The sequence below is a fragment of the Theropithecus gelada genome, chromosome 3, assembly GCF_003255815.1.
Source record: "Theropithecus gelada isolate Dixy chromosome 3, Tgel_1.0, whole genome shotgun sequence".
NCBI classification, from domain to species: Eukaryota; Metazoa; Chordata; class Mammalia; order Primates; family Cercopithecidae; genus Theropithecus; species Theropithecus gelada.
In genome coordinates this window covers 180,812,953-180,831,637 of record NC_037670.1, presented here as the reverse complement: position 1 = coordinate 180,831,637, position 18,685 = coordinate 180,812,953, and the positions used below count along the sequence as shown (strand labels likewise).

The following is an 18,685-nucleotide window of genomic DNA, read 5'->3' as shown; positions in this document are numbered from 1 at the left end:
TAATAGCTGCTTTCTATGAGATCTCATGTGTTAAATACCAGCCTGATTCATTCTGGTTCACTGGCCTCCCGTGCTATGAACACTTAAGGTGAGCTGACTCTCAGATTTGAGGAGGTGTTTTAAACTTGCCAAGTGCAGCCCTGTGGCAAGTCTGCGATGTTGTTGAAGGACTAGCAAGAAAAAGCCACTTCACCTCAGAGGTCATCATTTAGGGCTAGGTATACTTCTCCATGCTTTTAGGACGTTTTCTTTCCTTTCTATTGAATTTGAAGAACTGGGTGCCTATTCCTGCAATTCAGAAATTAGAAAGTAATACTTAGGACAAAATTGAAATAAGTGTATGTTTTGGAATTTTATAACTCATTTTTATGTTAAATGTGGAATGAGATTACATGATTTATTGAGAAATATGGATGTATTTATAATTTTGTTGGTTGTATTAGATAATTGTAGGTTAGTGCATTGCAGTGCAAAATATCAACATGAACCTTTAACTTATAGCTGCAGATTCAATCATTTGGTGACTTTTTGGGGAGTAGAAGAAGTTTCTGTTTTTGTCTTACTCTGCAGGTGTTAAGTTTTAAAAGTCTGGCCTTTAGTTTGGTCCTGAGGTCAGAATTTGTTTTGCATTTAAAACAAAATTGTGCATAATGATTATATTATTGTATTCTTGTCTCATGGATTAATGAGAATTCTATAGAATGTGAAGAAAAGCATCATATAGAATTGGTAAAAGCAGTATCTCTATAGTTTATAATGCTGGGTTGCAATGACAGTTCTTCAGCGGCACAGTAGAGGGCTCCGGAGGCTGTGAGGAGCGCCAGAGTCCATGCTAGAGAGAGCCCGCACTCTCCAGCAGCTCGGAGCATTGTGGCACCCCAAGTTCAGTGCTCACTGGACTGTCTGGCTCTATGCCATAATTAGCCTTCTATTCCCTTGATTAGAATCACAGATAGAAATTCATTAATCTGCTTTGTTAGTGGAAAGTGTTAGGAAAGTAATTAATTGTTAAAAATGGCTCTGCAGATGTTTTTTATGAAGTTTTTTTTTTGTTTTATCCAAGCTTGATAATATTTTCCATAATTTTGAAAAGTCAGTCTAAACATTGTAAACTATAGGTACTTAGTGTATTTTTCCTGTTCATAAATATAAATTTCTTCTCCTTCCAAGAGATTATTTTATGCTTTCATATAGGCAGAAACCTTATTGTTCATGAAGTGAAGTAAAATACTAAAATTATATTTCTACTGTATTTTTCAGGGAATCCGGGCCCGCATTTTAGAGACTCTGGTCATGCTTCTTCTTCTTGCATTACTCATTCTTGGGATAGTGTGGGTAGCTTCAGCACTCATTGACAATGATGCTGCAAGCATGGAATCTTTATATGGTATGGATTTCCTTGTTTTAGCCAGTTTCTTTACTGGAAACTATAGTTTGGGATATAATTACACACTCAATTTTAAAAACATTTAAATAATTCTTTGTATAGTTAACAAAGATGTTTGATGTTAATTTACAGAATTAAGAAATCTTTAGGTATCTTTATCTAAAAATGAAGTTTTATTTCTTTTATATGTGAAGAATAAGTAAGCAGCTTTTCAGATTTTCTGTTGTTGTTGTTAATTGGTTTCTGTTCTTCAAATTCCGTGGAGACTTTTTTTCTCCCTCCAAACAGGTTTTGCTAAAGGGTTACTTCTTGGTTTTCTATTTTAGATCTTTTTATTGTACAGTTTAGAAATTATATGGCTTAAACTCAAATAGGCAATTACAATGTTTACGTGAGGTGTAGTCAGCCTCTATCTTATCGTAAGATAGATTGATTGTATCTTAATGTGCAATATTTTGGATTTGTTAAAATATATTTACTTTTTTTTAATAGATCTCTGGGAGTTCTATCTACCCTATTTATATTCCTGTATATCATTGATGGGATGTTTGTTACTTCTCTGTAAGTATTTTTCAGACTTAATAGAAAAGTAGAGTTGTCCTTATTCTGGAAAATTCAGGGAAGTTTTCTGATGAGATTTCTTAACTATTTGGAGATTTTTTTGAGTTCGCCTTAGCTATTTTTATTCAAATAAATTTTGATAAATGGAAACTTTGAAATAATAAGATGCTTTTATTGTTCTCTAAGGAAAGCCTCTTCTACCGAGTTGTAGAGTGAGACGGACAGATACACACACACACTCACACACTTTCACTCACACACTCACACACAGTCATACTTACATACACTGACACACAAACCGTATGCACACTCATACACACATGCCATACCCTCATCCCCATACCTGTCATAATGCTAGATTCTACTTTTAAATGGAAATGGTAGAATTATTATGATAAGTTCATGGTTTTTTAAAAGTTTGTTTTGTTTTACTTAAAGCATCACAGCCTATCTCAGGGATGTTATAAGTAGATAAATGTAGTTTAAAGGACTTAAGACTATGGTTGTCACCTTTAGATATTCTTGTTTGTTTCTCAGTCCTATTAATACTTGAAATTTAACCTGTTCTTTACTCATTTTTCTTTATTTTAACCAAAAGTATTTTAAGTTATTCAACTGCTAGAATCTTGAATATTATTCTAAGCCTTTTTTTGTTGTCACATATCTTTCAGAGCTAATTACACCTATCCTCGTCACAGGCCCCCTCTAGCTTGTTTATTGATGATGGTGAAGAGTCCTCTGACAAAACACTAGAATCTCAGTTGGAGAGAATAATGTTCTTAAAATGATAATCTTTGAATTTCCCTTATTTTTACGGTCTAGTTGTTTATCTCTCCAAGCTCTCTAATGTCGCTTTCTGTCTTTTGGTGATCTTATTTCTGCAGTGTGTACACCAGTTGGCCTTTCTCGTATGTTCACAGTGATGGGTCAGTTGCTAGTGAAGCCAACAGTAAGTATTTAATTATAAATCATTTTGTTTATTAAATAAATGTGTTACATTTGAGCATCTTTTAGATTGTGAGCTAGCACTTAGAAATAGAAGAATATTTTTTGTACATTTATCACTCAAATTGTTGTTTTATTAAGTTTTTTTTTAATAGAACTTTGGTTAAATTTCCAATCTTTGGAAACCAAATTTGGTTTTGCTTTTAAAATACTACCTATAGGCGCACAGGTAAAAATTCCTGTAGCAAATTTTAGGACAAAATTTACAAATATTTACAGGTATTTTAGGTGTCCATTGCCTAATATCAAAAAGTACCTTGATTTTGTTTCAAAATTTACATGTATGCTTTAATTTATAAAACGGTTATATTTCTGAAAATTTGCCTGCATATTATGTCTCGATTAATTGAACCATACTTTGCCTTTAATCTTAGAAACACTATATATTAGTTTTTAAATGATTTTCAGTTGATTGTAATTCTAATGATTTGTCGCTTTCTTTGGTCTCTATTTTGTCAGATATTTAATTATATAAAAATGATTTCTTAGCTACACCTAGGAAATTTGTCACTTACGTTCATGGATCCTCATTGCCTGTGAACTCAAGTGTAAACTACTTACATGTTACAAAGCCTTTCACAGCCTGGTCCACGCTAAGTTTTCCTCTAGCTGTCCCTCTGTTTACTGTCACTCTAGCTCATGAGCGAACTTGCTGTGCTCTGAATAGGCTTTGTGCATTCTGTCTCCAGGACTGTCTCTTTCCCTCCAAGGCCTCTTACCTGCTCCAGCCACCTAGCAGCCTCCTGCGGCCTAGCTCAAATATCAACTCCGCTGTCTACATAGCTTTGAACCTTGCCTTGCTTCTTCAAGGACAAATAACTAAACTCCTTTCTTTGCCTTTCTCATGTTCCCTTTTGTTTCTGTCTCACTAGTAATACTTACTAAATCGTTGTAGTTATGTGTTTGTCTTCCTTGTCATGATTCATTTAGGGAAAATACTGAGGAAGTGTTACAGGGGATATACTTTTATTTTAATAAATGCTTACTTATTTTTAAAAATCATAATATTTTTATATTTTAAAGGTAAAGTTTAATTTTTTATTTATAAAAAATGCATAAATACATTTTACAAAAAGTATATAAATGTTGTAAACATACTTGTGTGCCACACACGTGCTGTCAAGTCATGGAATTCCTTTCCCTTGTAAGGAGGTTCTGTGACACTGCATTCCTGCATTCATTTAGTTCCTTCCTACATTTGTTGTTGTTGTGTGTTTGTTTGTTTGGTCTTCTTTCTCCTTTTCTGCTTCCTGACCCCTAACTATAGGCAAATGTTTAAAGTTCTATCATTGGTCAAAAGTTCTATTAATGCTCTGCTCCTAAACCATCTTGCCATTTCCACATCACTTTTAAATGCCTCATTCTAATGAGGAAAAGACAATGGAAACAAATTATAGTACATTTTAAGTGCTATAATTGAATAACCCATGGAGCTGAAAACTCAACGTATATAAAATGAAACTACTTACTTAGCTCCCTTCCCCAAGCTAATTTTTCTCCTTAACTTGTCTCTTATTAATGTTAAATATAGTGAACCCCAAGTTTCTCTTCAAAGAATCAGTATGTCAGTATGTTCAGCTCTCTTCTTCTTTGATTCTCCATTTTAAAGTTTAAATTCCTGGTTCTGTTTTCCCCCTTGCCTCTAGTTTCAGTAAACAACTTTCCCACCAGTCCTTATCAGTAGTTCACATCTGTTCCCTAGTCACCTGCTCCATCCTGACTCACCCCTGGTCACCTTCTTTGACCTGAGTCACTCCTGGTCACCTGCTCTGACCTAAGTCACCTTTAATTACCTGTTCCTAACCGTCCTTCCCACCAGACTCGTCACCCCGCCACTCTGGCTCATACCCCTGCTCTCTTTAAATTAGCCAGTCGGAATTAGCTTAGACTGTGTGTTCCAACCCTAGCCAGTAGGGGAGTGACACAGCAGTAGGGCCCCAGGTCAGGAATAAGAACTCCTTCCCCTTCCCGTCCAGGTGTGCTCTCGCCATTACTCCGTTTGCGAGTCTCAGCCTTCTGTAGAAATAAAAATTGCCTTGCTGACAAAATTAATGTTTGGGTGCTATTTCTTTGTGGCACGGGGAACAAGCATTTTGCATTTCTAACATTAACGGTGTCCTCAGAGTCTTATCTTTGTTTCTTTTCTTGTTGGTAACATTCAGTAATAAAGATTATTTATTGAGTAATTGAGGGTATTGTATATGCTAGCAATAAACACTGTATTTTACACACATAATTTCATTTTATCCTGATGACAAACCTGTAAGTTAGATAGTGGTATTCTTATTTTACGGCTTAACTAGTGCCATTTCGGGAAGATTAAGTAGCTTGTACAAGATCAGAGATCTATGACGGGGCAGAATGTGAACCCAAGAGGCTGGTTACAGACCAGAGGCTGCTCTCAGACCAGAGGCTGCTCTGCCATTCTATTTGGCTGTAAGCGCCAGCCTGTAAAACCGCTTTCTTGCCGAGTGGACTTTGTACCCCTCCACTTCTGTGTTTTGCTTTCAGTTTCCTCTGATTGAAATGCCTTTCTTTTGGTAGTTGAAGCTGTCAGATAAGATGCTGCTATGCTACTGCCATCAAAAACACCGGCCAAAACTTCTTTCTCTCCATCTGGGAATAGTTTTTCTTCCTTTGAACTTTTGTAGTGTTTTATTTAAGCCATCATTATGACTTTCACAAATCTTCTAATTATTTTTTAAATTCATCTGATCTCTTCTGCTACACTAGAATATAAGCCGTTTGAGGTCAAGGACTATGTCTTACCCATATTTAAGCCCCCATTAGCCCATAGTAGTTGAGTATAGGCTTTGAAGGCACGTAACATTTCTTTGGTAACCCTGTTTCTTGGAATATAAAATGGAGATGAGAACAGTCTGTTTTTCACAGGAGTGTTGTAGAAATCAAGGAGGATGGTGCTCATAAGCACTTAACACAAATATATGTGTGTTGTTCACATTGCCACTGCATGTCTATTATGCATTGGTATAAATCTGAGACTGAGTAATTTACAAGGAAAAGCGGTTTATTTGGCTTATGGTTCCGCACGCTGTACAAGAAGCATGGCACTGGGACCTGCCTCTGGCTAGTGCTTCAGGAAGCTTCCGATCATGGCGAGAGTTGAACGAGGAGCATTTGTGTCACAGGGCAAGAGAGGGAGCAGGCAAGAGAGAGGTCCACACTCTTTTGAACAACCTGCTGTCATGTGAACAAATAGAGCAAGAACTCAGTTATTACTGTATGGTCAGCACCAAATCGGTTATTCATGAGAGATCCACCTCCATGACCTAAATACCCCCCTGGTCCCACCTCCAATACAGGGGATTAGATTTCAACACGAGGTTTGAAAGGGACAAATAGCCAAACTACATCAGTCACGCATTCACCTAAGACATACCAGTGGTGATAAGTAATTCTTGGATGATTTGCATAAGAAAGATAAAAATCATTTTGTATGCGTTAGACCTTAAGTAAAAAATGTCAATTCTGATCCAGATAGTAGAAAGTGAAGAGAAGTGTTGATGGGAAAGGAACTTCGGATGATGGCCCCCAAGGACCTGGTCCCAGACATGTGGGTTTTCTCTGGGATTCCTCTCCCCTGACCCATTGCATCCAGTAGATCCTCTCTGTGTAGCACTCTTTCTCCTCAGGAGTAGCACGCATTTTCAGCCTACATGTTTCCTCTTTGGAGAGGGCTTGCTGGCTGGCCGTTTAGGTATCCCTTCCCCTTTTCTTCCTATTGCTTTCTTCCTCATAGGATGGTCATTCTTTGTCATTATTTGTTTGTATATTTATTTGTTGATTACTGTTGATTATTATTTTAGTATTTATTTTTTCTCACCTTCCAAGTCAGGCTTCTCAAGGATCAAGTTGGTATGTGTGCCAGTGATGAGTTCAGTGCTAGGTCAGAGGGGACCGTAAGGATTTGTTGAAAGGCTGGGAATTATTGGATTGCTTCAAATAAATTTCACACCAGCTGTATAAATTTGACATCTGACAGGGATTGCATGATTTGAAAATCTGTTTTCTGAAAATACTTTAAAATCTGAAAGGAGATGTATATATGGTTTCTATCTTTTTGTCCATTAGCTCCTCACAGTTTATTTTTTTGCTGAGTGTAAGTAGTTTGAAGGTGAAGATATGGAACACTGATAGCAGCTCTAGACTTCTTTCAGATTTTCCCTACAGCTAGGAAGATAATAAGGATCCTCTCAGAAGGATAGCTATGTTAACAAAACTAGAATTAAATCAATTTTAGGTTTTTTAACAATGCAGACAATATCCCATACAATTGGTAAATTATTAGTGTGGTTTTTTTTTTTTTTGAATTACTGTTGTATAACTTGGTTTATATGTAAACATACCCCTTCTCTAGATTTCGATCTATTGGATGATTTTGATAATACCAATCTTTAATATTCATGGAGCGTTTTTAGTACGTATAGATGATATAAATGGAAAGTATTGCATGTTTCTGATGTAGTTTATGGATTTCTTGTTGTAGACATTATGTAGGTAAATGTAAATGAGAAAACAAATGTTGGACTGGGTGTCTGTTCCTTCTATCTCTAAAATATTGGCTTGGGCGTGTATTTACTGTAGTTATTTACCGTAATTAGTTTTTTGACTGTTTAAAATTGATACATGTAGGCCGGGCATGGTGGCTCATGCCTATGATCCCAGCACTTTGAGAGGCTGAGGCAAGCAGATAGCCTGAGGTCAGGAGTTCAAGACCAGCCTGGTCAGCACGGTGAAACCTGTCTCTACTAAAAATACAAAAATTAGCTGAGCATGGTGGTGTGCGCCTGTAGTCCCAGCCACTAAGGAGGCTGAGGTGGGAGGATTGCTTGAACCCGGGAGGCAGAGGTTGCAGTGAGCTGAGATTATCATGCCACTGTACTCCAGCCTGGGCAACAGAGTGAGACTCTGTCTCAAACAAACAAATAAACAATAAATAAATAAATAATAAAAAAATTCATACATGTAACCCGCATCTCAGAACGTCACTAAAAAACCCTAAAGTTCATACATTTGTTGGCCATTGAGAAGAGTTCCTTAGTTTAATCCCTTAAACTTTAAAAATATCCAATTTAAATGTATATAGGGTTTGTGATAACTTTTGATGTGTTTGGTTATATACTAAAGTATTTATATTTAATTTATAAATAAAATAGTTGGAGCTTTTTTATTTTGGGTTCTTAGAAATTTGAATGAATACATTATCTAAAATAAATAGACCAAAAAGCCTAAATGGTCTCATAAGCATTAGTTTTGTAACGTTGCATTGTTGAATAGTTTTATCTTTAAATTTAGATTCTTGAAGACCTGGATGAACAGATTTATATCATTACCTTAGAGGAAGAAGCACTCCAGAGACGACTAAATGGTATGTATATATTACATATTTAGACTGGGATAAAAAAAAAACTCTTTAATTTCAAAAAGATAGATAATTGAAGGGAAAAAATATAAACCTCTCTGTATCTTGTGCTGCTACAAGAGGAGGACACTTTAGAGTAACAAAGGAACTTCCCTGGTGAAGCGAGGTTTATTGCAGACCCTGGCTGAGATGAGCTGTAACCGAGCAAGACCCATTCTTTGTAAGACTTTGGCCACTGAGGGACTAGGCACCTCTCTACTGCCAACTGTGTTTATGTTTTAAGCATATGACTTTAAAGTTTAATTTTTAATTACTGATCATTTTTGAGGAACCAATGAAGAAAAGAGTAATGATACAGTTTAACAGATAGTATAGGTACATTTTCTTTAATTTTACTTAAGTAATTTTCAAATGTTGAAAAACCAGTCTCCCGCCAACAAGATTAGATAATTAATAGCTAACTGCATTTCAGAAACATGATTCAAGAGTAGGTATAAAATAGAAGGTTAGTTTATGAAATACTGAGAAATAGGTAGATACCTACTTTCTTCAGTTATAAATAGTGAATGTAAATCATCACCCCAAAAGTGTTCATAATATTTTAGAGCTTTTTTCTTAGATCCAAGAATTTCAGTTTGTATCTGTTCTAGAGGGTTCTTGTCAGTAACATTCTATAATTTGATACAGATAAACTTTTCGACTGGAACTACATATGTTTTTTATTCTTCTAACTTAATTAAAACTACTTTAATATTTAAACCTGTTTAATTTCAGAGATACAAACTTTAGTCAACAATGTCAGCTTTATAAAGTTTCCTTAAAGCAGTGAATGTTATAATAAATGTATCCTATTTGGATAACCATGCTGCTGTGCAGTGAGCCTGCCTGCGTGGTGAAGAGTATGCGTCAAGCTGCTGCCTGCCTGCCTGCCTGTGGGATGGTTTCAGCCTCAGGCAGCCGCCGCTTCTATTTCACAGATGAGGAGGCTGACACCCAGGAAGAGTAAAATGTAGCCCCCCATGAACTGAAGAACTTGAATTGACTTCAGTCAAAACAAAACAAAATCCAGAAGTACAGCCTTTCTCACTTTCCCCTTCCACAGCAGGAAAAATAAAAAAGGCCTTTCTAGAATCTGTATAAATCCTGTGGCTCCTCCAATTTAAAAGTGGCTGACCATATGTAAAGAAGTGGAAAAGGAAACCCTTGCTAGATGGCTGAATGTCTCATAAAATGAAGCCAAGCCAAAATCAGTAAAAACGCCTCCCTGGCGTCGAAATGTTACAGAGAAGAGACGGACGGACCTGGGGAGGAGGGAGGATGGGGGGATAACTAATACTAAATTAATTGTTTTACACACCATTTTGGTAGGCCGTGCACTATTTGTGATCCGTTTGGTAGATTGTCTGAAATCTTTTCAGTGAAACTCTTAAGTGATATGTTAGGATAATTATGATTTTGCTGTTTGCTGCTGGTTAGCCACTGTGGACTATTTCAGGTGGAAAATAAAGAGCTAAATGATTTATGTTTATAACATAAATGGTTCTGTGGCAAAATGGACATTTTGACTAATACAGATTAAGAATCGTGAGCTTCAGTAGAGTATGCTTAGAAATATGTGTAGGAAAGCAAGACTGAAAAAATCACGACTCACCATTTCTTAAGAAAATAGAAATAGGAGGTTAGTAAGAGAAGCCATCCCCCTGGATTTTATTTAATCTAGTATTATGACTATTGTGTTTTGTTATAACAGTTACTCTCTGTTTTAAATTATAAAACAAAAGTAAAGTGTTTATTGTTTTACTTTTGCTAGTAAAAAGAATTCCAGAATAATGAGAGTAAAATACTTTTTTAAAAATACAAATTCCTTTGCTGATTTATCATAGAGTTCCTGGCGGTGCTTTCTTAGTGTGTGTTGGAATACGTAGTGTGCATTGCAGGAATCTTTGGGGTGTCAGCGTGGCTTACTCTGAGCTCCGTTGTACAGTTATGCGAAAAAACGTGACAGCCAGCACCAAGAAGTGCTTCACTGTAGAAATAACACTACTTTTTTTAAAAGTAACATGAGTTATTGTGTTAGTTATGATATTGCTGGAGTTGAATTTTCATGCCTGGTTTTAAAAATAATCAGTATAGCTTTGTGTTGGAATGCCTGACTGTGACTTCTCACTTGTTTATTTGACACTTGATGGTGCTATAGGTATAAAGTTATTGGGAGGTTTTGTTCCTGTTAATATTGTTATTGTTTCATGGAATGTTAGTAAAGTAAAGCAAAGCTGTGTGCTGTGATAATGTTAATTGGTATCCTGAGTAAGCCATCCTGTTATCAGCCACTCTCTACCCTTTCTCCTTTTCCTGTTTGCTTATTGCACATCTTAATTAAGCACTAAATATTGTGCAGATGAATTAAGATGCTGAGTCTCAAGATCCATAGGCTAGTTGACTGAAGAAGAGGAGAAAAAAGGACAAGAATTTATAGATTTTTATCTAGTGCTTAACTACTTGAAAAAAGGAATAGAGAGGAAAGAGTTCTGTGTTTCTGAGACAGGAGGGAGCCCCAGAGCACCTGTCGTTTGGCTAAGACAGCACCTCCCTCATGTCCCTGTTGTCATGGCAGGAGTAGAGAGATGTCCACAGAACTCACTGTGATCTCGGCAGGCCGCCTTCCCCTTCCCCGCAGCACACAGCCTCCCCTCTGCCATCTGCTTTGGGACTGTCAGGACTAATGGGTACATTTTGTCTGTCACTCCTCTTTATCATGGTGAGCACGTGGAACCCAGAACATCCAGACTCCTTGCACCCTGGACTCTGCCCCCCTGTCTCTATACGTCCCATTTCTGACCTGATTTTCCACTTTCCTCTAGCTTCTGAAACTTTCTGCTTGTGCCATTTGGAACTGAGAGTTAACTCATGCACAAAACCCCTGTATCTTCAACTGCCACTTTCTTGCTCGGAGAAACTTGGCACACATTCCTGCCACCCGCTTATGTGATGGCTCGCTTCTACCCACATCCCTCATTTGGCTGGTCCTAGAGTTTGAGGAGGTGCCTTCCTGCTCCCTTTTACTACTCTCCAGCACTTTGGATCTCATGTCGTCAGACCGTGACCTAGTCCTGCCATGTGCTCACCTCCCAGGCCTTTTCTGCTCCCTGCTGGAGGATTTTTGCTCCTCGTTTCTAATCCTTCTCTGATTCTGTGCCTTTTTCGTGGTGATTTTGTGTCTGTGCGTGTGTCCTTCCCATCACTCCGGGACACTCCTTCCCTGTCCCTGTGGTTGTCTGCCTCACCCGCTCATGCCTGTGACATAAGCCACTCAAGTTCTTCTGCATAATCTTACAATGAAGCATCCTACTCTCCACCTACCACTTCTTTTTCCAGTTCACTTCTTCTAGCACTCCCATTTCCTACAGTTCTTCAGTGTGGAGATTTAACATGCCCTGATCCTAACACCTTTTTCTCACCTCCCCTCCATCATTCCCCCATCCCCCTACTTCCTTGCACAGTTTACATTCCTGGGCTGTTGTTAGAATTAGTCCCCTGCATACACTCTTAGCTCCCTTCCGTGGTCTTGCTGGATTGTAGTGGAACCAGTGAAACCCGAGCCTTCATTCTGCTCTCCTCTCAGTGTTCCGTGCTCTCACTCCTGGCTGGCTGACTGACCCTCCTGCCTGGCCTTCCTTTATATATGTGACCAGTATCCTAAATTAACTTTACATTCTCCTAGATGACTTTATTCTGTCTTTTCTTCCCTCAGATCTTCACCATCCTTAATCTCCACTGGTGACCTTGTTTTCTATTTTCTTAAGAAAATAGAAGCAATCATAAGAGAATTTTCACAAGCTTTTTCCTTCATGCCAACCCACCTCCCTGCAGCTCCCCTCACACCTGCTGCCTTTTCCCTCGATGCTGTGGCTGAATTGTCTGTGTGCTTGGCTAATGCCAGCGCTCCCCTGGTGCCCTGGATTCCATCTCTTCTTGCCGATTCAAGGACACGATCTAGCAGTTGTACTCTTTCTGTCTGTCTCTCTGTCATGATCCAGTTTTTCCCCAGCTGGATCCTTTCCATCGGCATAAAGATATGCTATAATTTTCCCAGAAGGAGACAGAGGAAGGAATCTGCCTTGACCCCATATCTCCTCCAGCTCACCACCCATTCCTTTGGTCTTCATGGCAAAGCTCACAAGAGTTGTGTGCTCATGGGTTTCACATTTTGTTTTGAAACTCACTCTTGCTTCTACTGTTCCATGAAATGCCATGGTCAAGTTGGTCTGTGACTTCATAGTGCTTATCTTACTCTCTTTCCTCCTCGAAATATCTTTTATTCCACTTAGTTTTCAGCTCACCATACTTTCCTGTTCCTTTTATTTAATGGGCTGCTTTTTTCTCAATCTACTTTTCTAGCTTTTCTGTGTCTGTAACTTCTTCACCTGGAAAGTCTTATGCCTCCATCCTTCAAATTCTCTATTTGCTTTTACTCCCTTGTTATTTCATCTGGTCTCATGGCTTTAAATACCCCCTATAAGCTGTGACCTCTACTCTGAGCTTTGAACTTAAAGATCTAACTGTCTAGTGGACATTTCTGTTTGGATGTCCAATAGGCATCTTAAACATATGTCCAAAGTAAACTCAAGATCTTACTCCCAGATTTTACTTCTTTTGCCATCAGCCCCTCTCTACAGGTGACAAATCATTCTTCCAGGTACTCAGGCCAAATCCTTGGAGTCTCCTTCTCTTAATTCCCATATGGATTCCTTCTGCAAAGTTGTTGGCTCCAGCTTCATAACAGCTCCAGAATCTGACCATGCCTCATCACCTGTGCTGCCACCACCCTGGTATGGCAGCAGTCACCCCTTGGAGAGGTTTCTGTGGTAGCTTCCTAATGGCTTCCATGCATATCTGTCCTGGGCCTAGTGAGTCAGAGAGAGTCTCTGACAATGTGAGTCAGATATTCCCACTTATTTGCTCCAAGTCCTCGGATGATGGTTTCTGTTTCAGTCTGGATAGCAGCAAGAGTCCTTGCAGTGGCTGCTCACTCCTGCCCCATGTCTGATGCCTGCTGTCTCTTCGCTCTTCCCCCACTGAGCCCCTTCCCTTGCGGCATTTTTATTGTGTTTCCGGCCACCTTGTCTCTTCCAGGTCTTTACCTAAATACCCTTTCGTGGAGCTTTCCCACACTCTGGAGTGAGCCTTGTGGATATCGATTGTATCACTAAGTCCTGCCTCTGCTCTACGCTTCCCCTTTCCTGCATTATTTTTTTTCTGTAGCATTTTTTACTATCTCACATGTTAAGCCTTTTAGTAAGTATATTGCCTGTCTCTCCACACTAGAACATGAACTCCAGGGATTTATTTATTTAATTATATTGATTGAGACAAGGTCTCACTCTGTCACCCAGGCTAGAGTACAGTAACACAATCACAGCTCACTGTGGCCTCCACCTCCCAGGCTCAGGTGATCCTTCCCCTTTAGCCTCCTGAGTAGCTAAGACTACAGGCGCCCACCACCATACCTGGCTAATTTTGTGTTTTTTTGTGGAGACAGGGTTTTGCCCAGGCTGGTGTCAGACTCCTGGGCTTAAGTGATCTGCCAGCCTTGGCCTCCCAAAGTATTAAAATTACAGGTGTGAGCCACTGCACCTGACTGGGGCAGGGATTTTTGTAAATTACAGGGGTGAGCCACTGCACCTCTCTGGGGCAGGGATTTTTGTAAATTACAGGTGTGAGCCACTGCACCTGACTGGGGCAGGGATTTTTGTAAATTACAGGTGTGAGCCACTGCACCTGACTGGGGCAGGGATTTTTGTAAATTACAGGTGTGAGCCACTGCACCTGACTGGGGCAGGGATTTTTGTTAGTTTTCTTTCCCTCTGTAACCTGATTCTATAATGTTGCTAGACACATGGTGGATATGTGGTAAACGTGTGTCCCATAAGTAAATTAATAGATGAAAAACGCACATGATGGAGAGTTGTCATTTTACCGTAGAAGTGAAGAAGGAAGAGAAAGTAAAATTTGGTGACAAGACCAGACAGAATCACTTGGAGAGATTTCTTAGGAAGGCCCATAGTGGAGACTGCCAAGGACACACCAAAGTTGAGGGACAGGAAGACCATATGCATTGGAGTGTTAGTGAAGAGGCTGAAAGAAGACAGTTTTCCCCTTACTGTTTTGGCCATGGAGTATGAGTAATTAAGAACCATTTCTACTCCAACACTCCTAAAGAGTAGCGCAACAGAAAATCCCATTACATTAATTGTGGTAGAAAACCTTTTGTAATTCCTTCCCAGCATGAAGAGGATACACACACACACACGCACACACACACACACAGACACTTAACGTGTTTAAATGTTTAAGTAATGCAATGGCATTAATTGAAATAATTAGCATTTGTGTGTGTATAGCCTATGGGTATACTGGGTAACTTTAGAAGTAGTACCATAACGAATAGAAATTATTTTTTGTTGTTTAAGTTCAAAACCTCTGGAGTTCGTTTAATTTATTTTAAAATATTGTAGTCTTTGAACTTAATAGTTCAACTCAGTTTCTTTAGATACTATTTTCATCTTCATGATAAAAAGTTAGTGTATCACTTCTTATAGCAGTTACTTTCTGCTTGATTCTAATTTTTTCAGTGGTTCACGCCTGTAATCCCAGCACTTTGGGAGGCTGAGGCAGGCAGATCGCCTGAGGTTGGGCGTTCAAGACCTGCCTGGCTGGCATGGTGAAACCTGGTCTCTCTTAAAAATACAAAAATTAGTGGGTGTGGTGGCAGGCGCCTGTAATCCCAGCTGTTTGGGAAGCTGGGGCAGGAGAATCGCTTGAACCTGGAGGCGGGGGTTGCAGTGAGCCGAGATTGCGCCATTGCACTCCAGCCTGGGCAACAGAGCAAGATTCCATCTAAAAAAAAAAAAGTCCTTGCCATTGAAGCTTGTATTAATTAGTTAGTCTTAAGAGCACAGATGATATTGTTGTTTCATTTTTGCTGGGTGTCAGATTGCAATACCTTTTTATCCTGAAAGATAAAAATAAAGGGATTGAAAAAAATCAAGACATGTCTTACACAAGCTTTTTGTGGAGCTTGTGACCTGTCAGAAGCACTTAATGTCATCATCAGTCCTTGAATCTTGCTGTTTATAACTAAGTTGAATTTGCCAGGAAATTTTATGAAGGTGCCAAGGCTTAGGGTGGCATGTAGGGTTGATTCTTTAGAGTGGTTGCTTCTTTAGACTATATTAGAGTAGTATTCTGTCAGAGGCATTTTCAGTTATCATTGGCAAGGTGATTTGCTAATTTGGTCTTTACATTCTTTCATATAACACACTTAATGATATATGAAAGCTCACGTCAGATTTTCTTCTGTCCTCTAAATTACTTTCATCTTGGCTTCCTCTAGGCATTCTTCTAGGTTCTGGCAATGACAATCCTATAAATACTATTTGCTGTTAGTTACATCACTGAAGGGAGAACATTTTGAATTTATCAGACTCTGGGCCACTTTGAGACATGTCTGATATTAGCGTGAAAGTGATCAAATATCATCAAAAAACATTTGTGTCCAAGGATCTGAAATGGTCAGATATTCCTTGTTATAATTTATTCAGCTTCTTGGGCTCTTTAATCACAATTTATGACAATAAAATGCGGCCCCAAGAAATGATGTTTTTCCAAGATAAAATGAGGTGACTGCCAGAGAATATGCTAATATAAAATCAGTAAATGAGGAATGCTTTGGAGTAATAAACCATAGAATGAGTTAAATATCATATATTTTATGAAATATATATATAGAGAGTTGTATAAAAATGATCCAAATTGGCTGGGTGCAGTGGCTCACGCCTGTAATCCCAACATTTTGGGAGGCCGAGGCAGGTGGATCACCTGAGGTTGGGAGTTCAAGACCAGCCTAGCCGACATGGTGAAACCCCGTCTCTACTAAAAATATAAAATTAGCCAGGCGTGGTGGCACATGCCTGTAATCCCAGCTACTCGGGAGGCTGAGGCAGGAGAATCACTTGAACCCTGGCAGCAGAGGTTGCAGTGAGCCGAGATCATGCCAGTGCACTCCAGCCTGGACAACAGAGCGAGAGTCCACCTCAATAAAGAAAAAAAAAATCCAAATTTGTGTAATAGAAGATGAATTTAATATGTCCGAGCTGCTTTCTCAACTACAACCTAGATAGATGATGGTATTCCCAATAGTAGCTTATATAAACATAAAGGTTTAAAAATTATCTTAACGTCTTATCTAGTTTAGATCTAGTAGCTTATATCTAAAGTAGAAAAAGCCAAACCATTGTTTTAATTGTACACAGCATTATATAATGTTCCTAAAGTTGATTGTTTAACAATTTCTATTTTGCAGTCATTAATAACGAAAGTATATTTGCATTTTCACAGTTGTGTTGGATCGCAAAAGCCTCACATTACTAGGTCAATAGCCATAATTTTGTGGATATGTCAGAAGTAAAAAGAAACTATTATTTTAATAATTATTAGCATTACAAGTGGAATAGACGTAGATACAGAGTCTCTGAGTGTATGGGCTACTCTCTCCTTTGTAGACAGTAACAGTGTTAGTCCATGTTGAAATAGATACGTTAGAGATTTGAATGTCCTGGCTTCAGTTTTCAAATGCTTTCTGGAGTTTGCCTAATCAGCGTTAGCCCTGTGGTGTACAGTAAGTAGTGTTTGCTTAGAGAGATGGAAACTGTTTGCTCTGTGAATTATTAGGAGATTTGGGCTTTAACAACAAAGTTGTTTGCCTAAGTGATTCGAAATAATTTATAGTATTTGAGTGACCTCACATTCTTCGTGATAGAGATCACTTTGGTCAAATTTAAAGTAATAAGTATAATCAAATTTTTAAAGAGCTTCTTGGATGATATTTTCTAATCAAACTTTTTTTTGGTTATATGCTAAATTAAAAGTTAAATGTGACCTCAATCTGTTTATGTTAGAGGTATCTACTTCCAAATAGTATTCATTATGAGACTAAGTTTAGGACACTGAATTGTTTAGGGAGATAATTGTATTGCACCAATTATTTGAAGGGCTTGCATATCTAATTGGAAATTTGTATTTGTTTTAAAAAATACATTTTATATTTTAAATTAAATACTTAGTATCTCTACTTTTATATATGAAGGCTGTCTTATATATTAAGAAAGTTATAAGGACAGCTTAGTTATTGAATAAATACTGGACTTTGGGAAATTCTGTTATCTTGGAAGCAAAATATTTTTAATACCACACTAGTTTTTCAGCTTAAGAATAAAGCTGGGAAAAGTTGCCTTCAGCTATTAGTTTTCCTGAATCCAAAGAGACGGGTGGGGCAGGATCAAAAATACTTATTTGATCAAAGTTATTGGCTCTGAAGTTATTCTTACCTATGTAAGAAAGATGAAAGGTGTTGTTTTTATTGCATGTTAGTAACAGTGTAATTTTGAACTAATTGGTGTTGAACTGCCAATCACCTAAGGGGAATGCAAATAGATACTCTTACAATTTCCTTTGAGGTAGTGAAATCTTATGTTGGGGCTGGAAGGAAAACAGAATAATACCATTAAATTGACCTTAAATGAGCTGCTTTGTGGTTTTCTTGGAGAATCCCTTTTTATTTCTCATGACTTGTCCAAACAGGTTTTGTCTAACAGTTTGACTTATTGACTAGACAATGCCGACACTGGACATTTTAGATTCATCTGGAAATAAAGTAATGATAATACAGTCCCTCAGGATATTTTAAAGTTTTGGTATAACTTAAATCCACATAGTACCTCAGGATTTGTTAAATTTTTGGTAACTTAAATGCACATAGTACCTCAGAATTTGTTTCCAGTATGTCATAATTTCTTACAATAGTCATTGTTTCCTTCTGGTCATTTATAATGAAATATTTACTCAAAAAAGCTTACATTTCTTCCTTAAGTATTGCTCTATTATAATAAAGGGTGGCCTTGTCCTTGAATAATGTGTCATCCCAGATGAATCTAGTCGTTTAATAAAAGTATGATTTAGTTGAGGACAACAAGAATGTAGTTTTGATTTTTATATTCATGTCAGTCAGTATTAAATAATTACCTGTTGTGTGCCTAGTATTATATCACCTGCAAATAAAAGCACAGCATTTCAGAAATGCCATTTTAGTTATTTTCCTTTGAAGAATCATACATTGAGTGGTCTAGACATTTGTGCTGAGCTCTGTAAACATACCCACAAAATAGGCATTTTTGTCTTTTCACTTAATTTCACATTGGCAGCAGGAATACTGTCTATTCTGATGTCCATTCTCTTCCGAAATTCTGAATACTCATGAGCTGATTTTTTTTTTTTTTGAGACAAAGTCTTGC

General features: G+C 38.0%; 1 protein-coding gene across 6 annotated transcripts in view; it reads left to right on the top strand.

The window, feature by feature from the left end:
- The window catches only part of LMBR1 (limb development membrane protein 1), a 211,275-nt gene that overhangs the window by 117,761 nt on the left and 74,829 nt on the right, over positions 1–18,685 (top strand). For all 6 annotated transcript variants that reach the window (XM_025378728.1, XM_025378726.1, XM_025378727.1 and 3 more), the window contains 4 exons: positions 1,261–1,387; positions 1,880–1,948; positions 2,833–2,897; positions 8,270–8,342. In XM_025378728.1, coding sequence (XP_025234513.1) covers positions 1,261–1,387; positions 1,880–1,948; positions 2,833–2,897; positions 8,270–8,342 — 334 coding nt within the window. The remainder of the gene's footprint in view (positions 1–1,260; positions 1,388–1,879; positions 1,949–2,832; positions 2,898–8,269; positions 8,343–18,685) is intronic.